General features: G+C 39.9%; 1 protein-coding gene across 2 annotated transcripts in view; it reads right to left on the bottom strand.

Moving 5' to 3' along the window:
• The window catches only part of SUCLA2 (succinate-CoA ligase ADP-forming subunit beta), a 70,204-nt gene that overhangs the window by 37,293 nt on the left and 18,404 nt on the right, over positions 1 to 14,507 (bottom strand). For both annotated transcript variants that reach the window (XM_050766327.1, XM_050766325.1), the window contains exon 5: positions 2,314 to 2,442. In XM_050766327.1, coding sequence (XP_050622284.1) covers positions 2,314 to 2,442 — 129 coding nt within the window. The remainder of the gene's footprint in view (positions 1 to 2,313; positions 2,443 to 14,507) is intronic.

Consider the following 14,507-nt stretch of genomic DNA (forward strand, 5'->3'; position numbering starts at 1 on the left):
CTTTTAAAAAAGTACAAAAATTAGCCAGGCATGGTGACGTGCACCTGTAGTCCCAGCTACTCAGTAGGCTGAGGCAGGAGAATAGCTTGAACCCAGGAGGGAGAGGTTGTGGATCACGAGGTCAGGAGATCGAGACTACCCTGGCTAAGGTGGTGAAACCCCGTCTCTACTAAAAAAAAAAAAAATACAAAAAACTAGCCCAGGCCGGGCGCGGTGGCTCAAGCCTGTAATCCCAGCACTTTGGGAGGCCGAGGCAGGTGGATCACGAGGTCAGGAGATCGAGACTATCCTGGCTAACATGGTGAAACCCCGTCTCTACTAAAAATACAAAAAAAAACTAGCCGGGCGTGGTGGCGGGCGCCTGTAGTCTCAGCTACTTGGGAGGCTGAGGCGGGAGAATGGCGTGAACCTGGGAGGCGGAGCTTGCAGTGAGCGAAGATCATGCCACTGCACTCCAGCCTGGGAGACACAGCGAGACTCCGTCTCAAAAAAAAAAAAAAAAAAAAAAAAAACACTAGCCGGGCGAGGTGGCGGGCGCCTGTAGTCCCAGATATTCGGGAGGCTGAGGTAGGAGAATGGCGCGAACCCGGGAGGCGGAGCTTGCAGTGAGTTGAGATCCGGCCACTGCACTCCAGCCTGGGCGACAGAGCAAGACTTCTCTCAAAAAAAAAAAAACACCAAATTAGCCAGGCATGGTGGCACATTTTGTTGGAGGCGGAGGTTGCGGTGAGCTGAGATCACACCATTGCACTCCAGCCTGGGCAAAAAGAGTGAAACTCCGTCTCAAAAAAAAAAAAAAAAAAAAAAAAGTTTATGGTATTGAAGTACAGCAAGTGCAATAATTTTTTTTTTTTTTTTTTTTGAGTCGGAGTCTTGCTCTGTCACCCAGACTGGAGTGCAGTGGCATGATCTCGGCTCACTGAAACCTCTGCCTCCCGGGTTCAAGCGATTTCCCTGCCTCAGCTCTCAAGTAGCTGAGATTATAAGCACCCGCCACCATTCCCAGCTAATTTTTGTATTTTTAGTAGAGATGGGGTTTCACCATGTTGGCCAGGCAGGTTTCGAACTCCTAACCTCATGATCTGCCCACCTCGGCCTCCCAAAGTGCTGGGATTATAGGCGTGAGCCACTGTGCCCAGCCAAGTGCAAGAATTTGACCGGCACAAAGGTTTAAAGGAGATAGAGAAATGTTTCTGATGGAGAGTAAAGCAAATAATTTTGGCAGATGAATGATATAAATGTTTAAAAGGCACAGATTTGATTTATTAGGTAGTTATGTGAAGATGATGAGAGTGAAATTTAGATGAGGAAGAAAATACTTGGTTTACAAGAATACATGAAGAAATAATCTAAGATTATATAGCATTTTTCCTGATGGTGATGAGTGGAAACAGTGCCTAGCATTATTATATTATAAGATCGTACCACTGCACTCCAGCCTAAGTGACAGAGCAAGACTCCATCTCAAAGAAAATAAATAAAATAACAATGAAGGACCTTATTTGGATCCTGAGTCAAACAAATTGTAGATGAAAAATTGCTTTGAAACAACTAGAGAAATGTGAATGACTAAGTAAGCGATGATACTAAGAAATCATTGTTGGCTGGGCGTGGTGGCTCACGCCTGTAATCCCAGCACTTTGGGAGGCCGAGGTGGGTGGGTCACCTGGAGTCAGGAGTTCAAGATCAGCCTGACCAACAAGGTGAAACCCTGTCTCTACTAAAAATACAAAAATCAGCCAGGTGTGGTAGCTGGCGCCTGTAATGCCAGCTACTTGGGAGGCTGAGACAGAAGAATTGCTTGATCCCAGGAGGCAGAGGCTGTGGTGAGCCAAGATGGTGCCACTATATTCCAGCCTGAGCAACGGAGCTAGACTCCGTCTAAAAAACAAAAAAAAAGAAAAAAAAAAAGAAATTATTGTTAATTTTACTAGACAGGGTAATGGTATAGTGACTTTTTTTTTTTTTTTTGAGACAGAGTCTCACTCTGTCACCCAGGCTGGAGTGCAGCGCCACAATCTGGGCTCACTGCAACCTCCGCTTCCTGGGTTCAAGCGATTCTTCTGCCTCAGCCTCCCGAGTAGCTGGGACTACAGGCATGCACCACCATGCCTGGCTAATTTTTTTTTTTATTTTTAGTAGAGATGGGGGTTTCACTATATTGGCCAGGCTGGTCTCAAACTCCTGACCTTATGATCCACCTGACACTCAAAATATTTAAATAAGTTTTGACAATACTTCAGTTGTATAGTTATCTTTAAATATCATAATTCTCTAATGATAAGGTAGAAATTTTTCAGGAATACAACATACCTGGAGAGCTTGTTCCTTTTTGATGCCTTCTTCAATATCAATAGGTTCTGTAATTATTGCTTCAGGAGTCTCAGCAGCAACATCTTCAATGTTGACACCACCCTGTGAACTTCCTATTAATACAGGACCCTGGCAAGGGTAGGAAACAACCAAAACTAGATTTATTTTAGACTCATCAATGAAACTTTAAAACCTACCCATGCATAATATCAGATGTAAGCATCTATTACTCTCTACCCATATTTTAAAATTTTCTTAAGAATTTATCCTCACATCTCCAGCATAGTGCCCTCTTATAAATATTCAATTAAAGCAATGAAAAAAAAGTAAAAAAAAAAAAAAAGAAGAAAATAATGGCTTGCCTGCAAGAAAAATAGATTTAAAATATACACAAAAACTTACACCACAATAGCAACAACTTGGAACCAACTCAAATGCCCATCAATGATACACTGGATAAAGAAAATATGGCACATATACCATGGGATACTATGCAGCCATTAAAAAAGAATGTGTTCATGTCCTTTGCAGTGACATGGATAAAGCTGAAAACTGTTATTCTGAACAAACTAACACAAGAACAGAAAACCAAACACCACATGTTCTCACTCATAAGTGGGAACTGAACAATGAGAACACATGGACACAGGGAGGGGAACATCACACACCGGGGCCTGTGGGGGTTTGGGGGCAAGGAGAGGGATAACATTAGGAGAAATACCTAATGTAGATGACAGGTTGATGGGTGCAGCAAATCACCATGGCACATGTACACCTATGTAACAAATCTGCACTTTATGTACATGTATCCCAGAACTTAAACTAAAAAGAAAAAAAAGAAAAAAACAAATTTACACCAAATATGTAAACATATACATGTGAAATATAACCTATGCATTTTTCATAAAAACTGAGGGGACATTAAAAGTATTGCCTAAAGCATCAACACTAGAAAATCCTGAAAACAGGTATTTGAAAGAAAAAGCCTAAGAAAACGTAAAGTCTAAGCTCTAATCCTACTGCAAGACAACGAAAAAGAAAGCTGGTAGCTGGGCGCTTTGGCTCTCACCTGTAATCCCAGCACTTTGGGAGGCTGAGGCGGGTGGATCACAAGGTCAGGAGATGGAGACTATCCTGGCTAACATGGTGAAATCCCATCTCTACTAAAAACACAAAAAACTAGCCGGGCGTAGTGGCAGGCGCCTGTAGTCCCAGCTACTGGCGAGGCTGAGGCAGAATGGCCTGAACCCAGGAGGTGGAGATTGCAGTGAGCCAAGATGGCGCCAATGCACTCCAACCTGGGCAACAGAGTCAGACTCCATCTCAAAAAAAAAAAGAAAGAAAGAAAGAAAGAAAGAAAGCTGGCCAGACCCAGTGGCTCACACCTGTAATCACAGCACTTTGGGAGGCCAAGGCAGGAGGACTGCTTGAGCTCAGGAGTGAAGAGCAGCCTGGGCAACATAGTAAGACTCCATTTCTACAAAAAATACAAAGAAATTAGCCAGGCATGCTGGCATGCCCCTTTAGTCCCAGCTACACAGCAGGCTGAAATGGGAGGATGACTTGAGACTGAGAGATCAAGGCTGCAGTGAGCTGTGATCACACCATGGCACTCCAGCATGGGGAAAGAGCAAGACCCTGTCTCAAAAAAAAAGTAAAATAAAATAAATAAAAGAGAAAGCTAACTAGTTTGAAAGAATAGCTCTGGGTATTATCATGAACAAGATGAGAAGGTAAGGTATCAATACCAATAATTATTAACCTTTAAGTTCTTGAATATCAATCAAGAAAAAATCATAAATTATCTAATATATCTACTAATTTATGCATTAAACTAGAAATAATGTTAACATGAAAAAAATAGAGAAACAATAAAACTGTATTTAAAGATTATTTACTGACATAGGAAAATACTGTAGTGTGTTATGTAGTGTATGTTTACATGTAGTGTTATGTATGAAAAAATGACACAAAACCCTAGGAAACGACCCTAGGTCATTTTCTCAATTGTATTATTTTTTTAACATAAAATGCGTTTCAATGTGCTCCATATTGACAGAAACAAAAGAAGAGTGGGGAATAAAACATTAAAAGACTTTTGTTATTTTAAATGCAACTCTTTTCCAAAAAAATTGTTTTAACAATGAACACATTACTTTTATACCCAGAAAAAAAAAAAAAACAGGCATGACAATTTTTTTTTTTAATCAAAAGACTAATTTCACTTTTCTTTGATATGGAATGTTGTTCTGTCACCCAGTCTGGAGTGAAATGGTGCGATCTCAGCTCACTGCAACCGCTGCCCCCCAGGTTCAAGGGGTTCTCCTGTCTCAGCCTTCCAAGTAGCTGGGAATACAGGCATGCGCCACCATGCCCAGTTATTTTTTGTATTTTTAGTAGAGACAGGGTTTCACCATCTTGGCCAAGTTGGTCTTGAACTCCTGACTTCATGTGATTCACCCGCCTCAGCCTCCCAAAGTGCTGGGATTATAGGCGTGAGCCACCACGTGAGCCTAATTCCACTTTTCTATCCTAGCACTTAGTGTTTTAGTAACATACTCATTTAAGGTATAAATTAGGCCGGGCGCAGTGGCTCAAGCCTGTAATCCCAGCACTTTGGAAGGCCGAGACGGACGGATCACGAGGTCAGGAGATCGAGACCATCCTGGCTAACACGGTGAAACCCCGTCTCTACTAAAAAATACAAAAAACTAGCCGGGCGAGGTGGCGGGCGCCTGTAGTCCCAGCTACTTGGGAGGCTGAGGCAGGAGAATGGCGTAAACCCGGGAGGCGGAGCTTGCAGTGAGCTGAGATCCGGCCACTGCACTCCAGCCCGGGCGACAGAGCGAGACTCTGTCTCAAAAAAAAAAAAAAAAAGGTATAAATTAAAGGAATAGTATTGCATTCGTTACTGTTTAGAGAACAAAACAGTCCTTCAAATAGTTTAAATACTGCAGTAACAAAAATTAAAAAGAAGAATCTATCACTTTTTTAAGAGTGTTAAACTTCTATTTAGGAAAAAATTATTTTGTATCGTGTGATTCGATTTCTATAAACATTTGTAACAAGGAATTTGGCTGACTTTTGTCCCCAGGGTCTTGGGAGTAACTTCTAAACCCTCCAACCACATCTGATAGTTGATGCTAACAAGGAGACTTATGGTGGGCTCCTAGACAGTTTACACTAAGGAGATGACTCAGGTGGGCAATGGCCACGCCAGAAAGATCGATGTGATTAGAGGTTTAGGGTTTTCAGCCAAATTATATCAACCCACTCTGCAGAGAAGAAATGGGCTAAGTCAACTGCATAGACAATGATTCAATCAATGATACCCAGGCTGGGTGTGGCGGCTCACATCTGTAATCCTAGCACTTCGGGAAGCCAAGGCAGGAGGATTGCTTGAGTCCAGGAGCTCGAGACCAGCCTGGGCATCATAGTGAGAACCTGTCTCTACAAAAATTTAAAATTAAAAAAAATTTTTTTTGTTTAATGCCTACACCATGGACCCCCAATGAAAACTCTGGACACCAAGGCCAGCAAGATGACAAAATAGAAAGCCCAAGACCATGCTCCCTGACAAAAACACTGACTTTAGCAACAATATATGATCCAAAAAGCTTTTATGACAATGACAGAAACCAATTAGGAAGTCACAGTACCCCAGGTAAGCTCAAAGCCAAGAACATCTGTATTGAAATTCAACATCAGCATCCTTCCCCCTACCACTCCAAACTAATAGTTTGGGATTAAAAGGCTTCTCCATTTGGAGAGAAAGAGAAGAGTAGAACACATGTTCAACATTCCAGCTGCTTGGAGGGCTGTCCAAGGGACTGTTTCCTGTCTCAACTGACATGGGTGCTGTTGGGGAACCAGCATACTCTGGATGCCTGTGGGGCATCGAGAACAAAGGCGAGTGCACAGGCTCATGGCAGCACCAGAAAATGTGTAACATCCCAGAGAGAAGTTGACACAGCTTACCACAACTAGAAAACACACTCAGCTCCTGATTTTTTTACAGGTTGAGTATTCCTCATCTGAAATGCTTAGGACCAGAAGATTTTGGATTTCTTTGAATATCAAAATATTAGCATTATACTTACCATTTGAGCATCCCAAATCTAAAAATCTGAAATCCAGAATGCTCCAATGAGCATTTCTTTTAAGTGTCATGTCAGTGCTGAAAAAGCTTAGGATTTTATAGCATTTTGGATTTCAGAATTTCAGATTTGGGATGCTCAAGCTATATTTATACCACAAGATACTAGAAAAAGAACAGCTAGGCCAGGCACAGTGGCTCACACCTGTAATCCCACCACTTTGGGAGGCCGAGGCAGGCGGATCACGAGGTCAGGAGATTGAGACCATCCTGACTAATACGGTGAAACTCCGTCTCTACTAAAAATGCAAAAAATTAGCCAGGCGTGGCAGCGGGCACCTGTAGTCCCAGCTACTCGGGAGGCTGAGGCGGGAGAATGGCGTGAACCCGGGAGGCGGAGCTTACAGTGAGCTGATATTGCACCACTGCACTCCAGCCTGGGCAACTGAGCGAGTCTCCGTCTCAAAAAAAAAAAAAAAAAGAAAAAGAACAGCTAAACCCAAAGTTGGCAGAAGGAAGAAAATCATAAAGATTAGAGCAGAAATAAAAGAAACAGGGAATAGAAAAAAAAAATCAACAAAACTGCAAATTGGCTCATTGAAAAAGTGGATAAAATTGACAATCCTTTAACTATAAAAAAAAAAAAAGACTGAAAAAACAAAAATCAGAAGTGAAAGGAGACATTACAACTGTAACAGAAATAGAAAAGAGCCTAAGAGACTGTTATGAAAAACTATATATCAACAAATTGAATAAACTAGAAGAAATGGATAACTTCCTAGAAACAGTCTTCAAAATCATAAAGAAATAAAACTACGAACAGACCTATAAGTAGTAATGATACTCAATCAGTAATCAAAAACGTCTAAGCAACAGGAAGCCCAGGACCAAAGGGCTTCACTGGAAAATTCTATCAAACATTTAAAGAACTGAACCAATCTTTCCCAAACTCTTTAAAAAATTGAAAAGGACAGAAAATTTCCATACTCACTCTATGAAGCCAGCATTACCATGATACCAAAATCACAGAAAGGTACTAAAAGAAAACTACAGGATAATACCTCTGATTAATAATGATAAAAAAAAAAATACCCTCAACAAAATACTAGCAAACTGAATTCAACAACACATTAAATGGACTTTACATCATGATCAAGTAAGACTTACTCCTAGAATGCAAGGATGGTTCAACATACAGAAATTCAGTATAATACATCCTATTAACAGAATGAAGGACAAAAACCACAATAATCTCAATTGACACATAAAAGGCATTTAACAAGCTTGAATACCCTTTCATGATAAAAACAAACAAAAAAAGACTGAAGGAAACAACTGCAATATAATAAAGGCCATATAAGAAAACTCATAGCCAACATCATACACAATAATGAGAAACTGAACATCAATGTGCAAAAATCACAAGCATTCCTATACACAAATAGACAACCAAATCATGAGTGAACTCCCATTCACAACTGCTACAAAGACAATACAATACCTAGAAATACAACTTACAAGAGATGTGAAGGACCTCTTCAAAGAGAACTACAAACCACTACTAAAGGAAATAAGAGAGGACACAAACAAATGGAAAACATTCCATGCTCATGGATCGGAAGAATCAATATCATGAAAATGGCCATACTGCCCAAAGTATTTTATGGTCAGTGCTATCCCCATCAAGCTACCATTGACTTTCTTCACAGAATAGGAAAAAAACTACTTTAAATTTCATATGGAACCCAAAAAGAGCCCACATAGACAAAATAATCCTAAGCAAAAAGAACAAAGCTGGAGGCATCACGCTACCTGACTTCAAACTATACTACAAGGCTACAGTAACCAAAACAGCATGGTACTGGTACCAAAACAGATATACAGAACAACGGAACAGAACAGAGGTCTCAGAAATAATGCCACACATCTACAACTATATGATCTTTGACAAATCTGGCAAAAACAAGCAATAAGAAAGGATTCCCTATTTAATAAATGGTGTTGGGAAAACTGATTAGCCATATGCAGAAAGCTGAAACTGGATCCCTTCCTTACACCTCATACAAAAATTAACAAGATTGATTAAAGGCTTAAACATAAGACCTAAAACCATAAAAATCCTAGAAGAAAACCTAGGCAATACCATTCAAGACATAGGCATGGGCATGAATAAACACCAAAGCATGAATAAAACACCAAACTTCATGAATAAAACACCAAAGCAATGGCAACAAAAGCCAAAATTGACAAATGGGATCTAATTAAATTAAAGAGCTTCTGGACAGCAAAAGAAACTATCATCAGAGTGAACAGGCAACATACACAATGGGAAAAAATTTTTGCAATCTATACATCTGATAATATCCAGAATCTACAAGGAACTTAAACAAATTTACAAGAAAAAAACAAACCCCATCAAAAAGTGGGAGAAGGATATGAACAGACACTTCTCAAAAGAAGACATTTATGCAGCCAACAAACATGAAAAAAAGCTCATCATCAATGTTCATTAGAGAAATGCGAATCAAAACCACAGTGAGATACCATCTCATGACAGTTAGAACGGTGATCATTAAAAAGTCAGGAAACAGGCCGGGCACGGTGCCGCATGCCTATAATCCCAGCACTTTGGGAGGCCGAAGTGGGCGGATCATGAAGTCAGGAGATCGAGACCATCCTGGTTAACACGGTGAAACCCTGTCTCTACTAAAAATACAGGAATTTAGCCAGTAGTGGAGGGTGCCTGTATTTCCAGCTACTCAGGAGTCTGAGGCAGGAGAATGGCATGAACCCGGGAGGTGAAGGCTACAGTGAGCTGAGATCATGCCACTGCACTCCAGCCTGGGTGACAGAGCGAGCTCCGTGTCAAAAAATAAAAAATAAAATAAAAATAAAAAGACACAAACAAATGGAAAGACATCTTGTGATCACAGACTGGAAGGCTTAATATTGTTAAAATGTGCATACTACCATAAGCAATCTACAGATTCAACGTAATCTCTATCAAAATCTCAATGGCATTTTTTTATAAAAATAGAAAAATATGGCCGGACACGGTAGCTGACGCCTGTAATCCCAGCACTTTGGGAGGCTGAGGTGGGCAGATCACGAGGTCAGGAGATTGAGACCATCCTGGCTAACATGGTGAAACCCTGTCTCTACTAAATATACAAAAAAAAAAAAAATTAGCCGGGTAAGGTGGCGGACACCTGTAGTCCCAGCTACTCGGGAGGCTGAGGCAGAATGGTGTGAACCCGGGAGGCAGAGCTTGCAGTGAGCTGAGATCACGCCACTGCACTCCAGCCTGGGCAACAGAGCCAGACTCTATCTTAAAAAAAAAAAAAAAAAAAAAGGCAAGAAAAATACACTAAAATGCATATATAACCTCAAAGGACCCAGAACAGTCAAAACAATCTTGAGAAAAAAAAAGAAAATGGAGATCTCACACTTCTTTTAAAATATATTATAAGGTTACAGTTATCAAAACAGCATGATAATGCATAAAAAACAGACATATAGATTAATGGAACAGAAAAGAGAACCCAGAAGTATTCCCTCAGGTATATGATTACATGATCTTCAACAATGGTGTGAAAGCTACACAAGAGGGCAAAAAGAACAGTCTCTTCAACAAACAGTGCTGGAAAAATTGGAAATCCACACGCAAATGAATGAAATTAGACCCTTACCATATACTATATGCTAAAATTTACTCAAAATAGATTAAAGACCTAAACATAAAACTTGAAACTATAAAACTCATAGAAGAAAACAGAGAGAAAACAGTTTATGACATTGGATTTAGCAAAGATTTCTTAAATATGATACCAAAGGCACAGGCAGAAAAAAAGCAAAAATTGACAAATGGAACTACATCAAACTTAAAAACTTCACAGCAAAGGAAATAATCAACAAAGTAAAAAGGCAATCTATATAATGAAAGAAAATATTTGCAATCCATATACATGGTTAACAGCTGAAATCCAGAATATGTAAGATCTTCTACAACTCAATAACCAAAAAATAAAAAATAAAAAACCCAAACAAAAAAATTTAAAGATGGGCAAAGGACTTAAATAGACATTTCTCCAAAGCAGATCTACAAATGGCCTGTAAGAACATGAAAAGATACTCAATATCACTAATCACTGCGGAAATGCAAATAAAAACCACAGTGAAATATAACCTCACACCCTTTAGGATGGCTACCACCAAAAAACAGGAAATGAATGTTGGCGAGGATGCAGAAAAATTGGAAGCTTTGTCTGCTGTTAGTTGGAATATAAAATGGTACGGCTCAGCCAGGTGTGAAGGCTCATGCCTATATTCCCAGCACTTTGGGAGGCCAAGGCAGGCAGAACACCTGAGGTCAGGAGTTCAAGACCAGCCTGGCCAACATGGTGAAACCCTGTCTCTACTAAAAATTAGCCGGGCATGGTGGTGCATGCCTGTAGTCCCAGCTACTCAGGAGGCTGAGGGAGGAGAATCACTTGAACCTGGGAGGCGGAAGTTGTGGTGAGCCAAGATCACACCACTGCACTCCAGTCTGGGAGACATAGCAAGACTTGCCTCAAAAAAATAAATTAAATAAATAAAATGGTACAGCTGTTATGGAAAACACTATAGAAGCTTCTCAAAAAATTAAAAATAGAATTACCATATGATCCAGTAATCTCACTTATAAGTATATATCCAAAAGAAAACAGGATCTCAAAAAAATACTTGAACATCCTTGTTCACTGTAGCATTACTGACAATAGCCAATAGATGAAAGCAATCTTAATGTCCATCAAAAGATGAATGGATAAAGAAAATGCAGTATATATATAAAATGGAATAGTACTCAGCCATAAATAAGGAAACCTTGTCATACACTATATCCTGAATAAACCTTGAGAACATTATGCTGAGATAAAACCAGTCACAAAAAGACAACTACTTCAGATATCTAAAATACTCAAACTTTTACAAACACAAAACAGAATGGTGATTACCAGGGGCTGGAGGGAAGGCAGACAGGGAAAAGGGAATTGTTCAATGAATAGTTTTAATTTTGCAAGACAAAAAAGTTCTGGAAAAATTAAAGAAAAAAAAAGATTTGGAGATCTCTTCTGGAGATGTTGCACAAAACATGTTTTACTCTGTTCCTTTTACCAAAAGAGAAATTAACATTCTCCTTCCTTCCTCTCTCTCTCTCTCTTTTCCCTCCCCTTCCCCTCCCCTTCCCTTTCTTTCCTTTACTTCTTAGTATGCACTATTATACTGCATACTCAAAATGGGTATGGTAAATTTTTTGTTATATTTTTGACAATCAAAAAAAAAAAAAAACTCTGAACATCAAAAGCTTGGGGAGCTTTGGGTTGGCAATATTCTGCATACTGTCACACATTAAGATGCTAGCAAGACAAAACATTCCTGAGAATAGTGGAAACTTCATGTTTGGGAACTCTCCCAGACCTTGTCCTATGTGTCTTTTCATTTGGCTGGTTATGATTTGTATATCCTTTGGCTATACTAAAACTGTAATCCTAAGTTTAACATTTTCCTGAGCTCTGTGAGTTGTTCTAGGGAATTAACCCTCAAATTTGTAGCTAACTAGTCAGAAATGAGGGTAAGCGGGAGACCACTAAAATTGAGGCTGGTGTCTAAAGTAAGGGCAATCACGCGCAGGACTATGCCCTTAACCTCTGAAGTTTGGCTAAACTCTGAGCACTCGGTATTAGAACTCCTTTCAATATAAAAAAAAAATTAAATAAAAGAATTCACTGAGCCTTCTGAGGCTAAAGAAGACAACATTAGCAAGTCTAAGTAAAGAGAAATGTTTGAAATTACGGTCTAATTTTCAGTCCCTCTATAAATTTCAAATGAAAGGGTATTCTTCGTTTTCTCGCTAGCAAGGCAGTTCATAATTATAAGCTTTTACAAAGATCTAAAGAGCAGGAAAAAATTCTGATTGAAGAAGAGTCAGTTCAGTATTAGTCATGCCACTGAAATAGAATATAGACAAATTAAGTCTATAGATAACCATAAAATATAATTTTATTCAACAGGAGAGGTACAGACCAACAAAATATAATTTTATTCAACAGGAGAGGTACAGACCAGAGTCTCACTCTGCCGGTCAGGCTGGAGTGCAGTGGCTATCGGTTCACTGCAAGCTCCGCCTACCGGGTTCACGTCATTCTCCTGCCTCCGCCTCCCAAGTAGCTGGGTCTACAGGCGCCTGCCGCCACGCCCAGCTAATTTTTTGTATTTTTAGTAGAGACAGGGTTTCACCCTGTTAGCCAGGATGGTCTCAATCTCCTGACCTTGTGATCCGCCCGCCTTGGCCTCCCAAAGTGCTGGGAATACAGGCGAGTGCCACCGCGCCCGGCCTCTTTTCCTCATTTTAGTTTTACTTTCTCTTTTTATATCAACTGGTAAAAGAAATGAAAAGCCATAGAGAAGGCAACACTAGTTGAGGAGAAAAGTTAACATTACATTCTCAGTAAGTAAAAATAAAGTCTTCAACAATTGGTTATAAGTTAGAAAAAAAACTAAAAAAAAAAAAAAAAAAACAAAAGGAAATAATAATACACAGAAGAAAGTGGAGTCTCTATTTGTCTTAATTCTACAACCAGTTAGAAAGGAGCCAACTTGCATGGGTAAACAGGTTAAACAATGTAGTTCCACATTTGGTCATCACTGCAGAATAAATAGCTAGTTCACGTTCAAACGACTTGGCTTCACTTTTAAATCTTAGTAATAAACTTTCAAAACAATTTCATTTCAAGCAAGTAGCTGAAATTTCAAATATGTTAATAATGCTAATTCTCACTTGCTTAACCTAAATTCTTTTCTTGTTGGTATTTTTAAAAATTTGCCTTAAAATAAGCTTAAATGTAGGCCGGGCGCGGTGGCTCAAGCCTGTAATCCCAGCACTTTGGGAGGCCGAGGCGGGTGGATCACGAGGTCAGGAGATCGAGACTATCCTGGCTAACATGGTGAAACCCCGTCTCTACTAAAAATACAAAAAACTAGCCGGGCGTGGTGGCGGGCGCCTGTAAGCTACTTGGGAGGCTAGGCGGCAGAAATGGCGTGAACCCGGGAGGCGGAGCTTGCAGTGAGCCGAGATCACGCCACTGCACTCCAGCCTGGGAGACACAGCGAGACTCCGTCTCAAAAAAAAAATAAATAAATAAATAAAATAAGCTTAAATGTAAAAGGCTTAAATGACAAAGCAGCCATATGTAAAGATCTGTAGCCGGGCGTCGTGGCAGGCGCCTGTAATCCCAGCTACTCGGGAGGCTGAGGCAGGGGAATCACTTGAACCTGGGAGGCAGAGGTTGCAGTGAGCCAATATGGCGCCACTGCACTCCAGCCTGGGGGACAGAGCAAAAAAAATAAAAATAAAAATAAAAAATAAAGATGTGTATTTAAAAAAAAAACATACAAAATAAAACTAGAATTCTTAAGCACATTTTATAACTATTTCAGGTAAAGTCAAAAATTGACACAGGAAAATGTCCCACTCATTTGCAGCAGACTGCAGTTGTTTTACCAGAAAAATAAAGTAGTAAATGTGATTTATTAAATAGACTTGACTCAGCCCAAAGTACCCAAAAGGCACTAGGCAAATGTTAAGAAATCTAACTTAACAAAGGTATCACACAGAGAGTAGGTACTTTAATTGATTTTCTGGCATGCCAACCCCATGGAAGATACCCCCTGGAATCAGGATGTGAAAGGTACTAAAGACCAATAGAACATATGACACATCTCCTAAAAACAAGTCAGTCATAAAAGTAAGTTTTCTGTTTTTAGTTTTGCTTTGCTTATTCTTTTTTTTTTTTCTTCTTCAACTTTTAAGTTCAGGGGTACACGTGCAGGATGTGTAGGTTTGTTACAAGGTAAACATGTGCCATGGTGGTGTGCTGTACAGATCATCCCATTACCCAGGTATTAAGCCCAACATCCACTAGCTATTCTTTCTGATGCTCTCCCTCCCCCCACCCATCAGGCCCCAGTGTGTGTTGATCCCCACCTTGTGTCCATGTGTTCTCATCATTCAGTTTCCACTTATAAGTGAAAACACAGGTGTTTGGTTTTTTGCTCCTGC

This window comes from Macaca thibetana, chromosome 17 (assembly GCF_024542745.1).
Source record: "Macaca thibetana thibetana isolate TM-01 chromosome 17, ASM2454274v1, whole genome shotgun sequence".
Lineage (NCBI taxonomy): Eukaryota > Metazoa > Chordata > Mammalia > Primates > Cercopithecidae > Macaca > Macaca thibetana.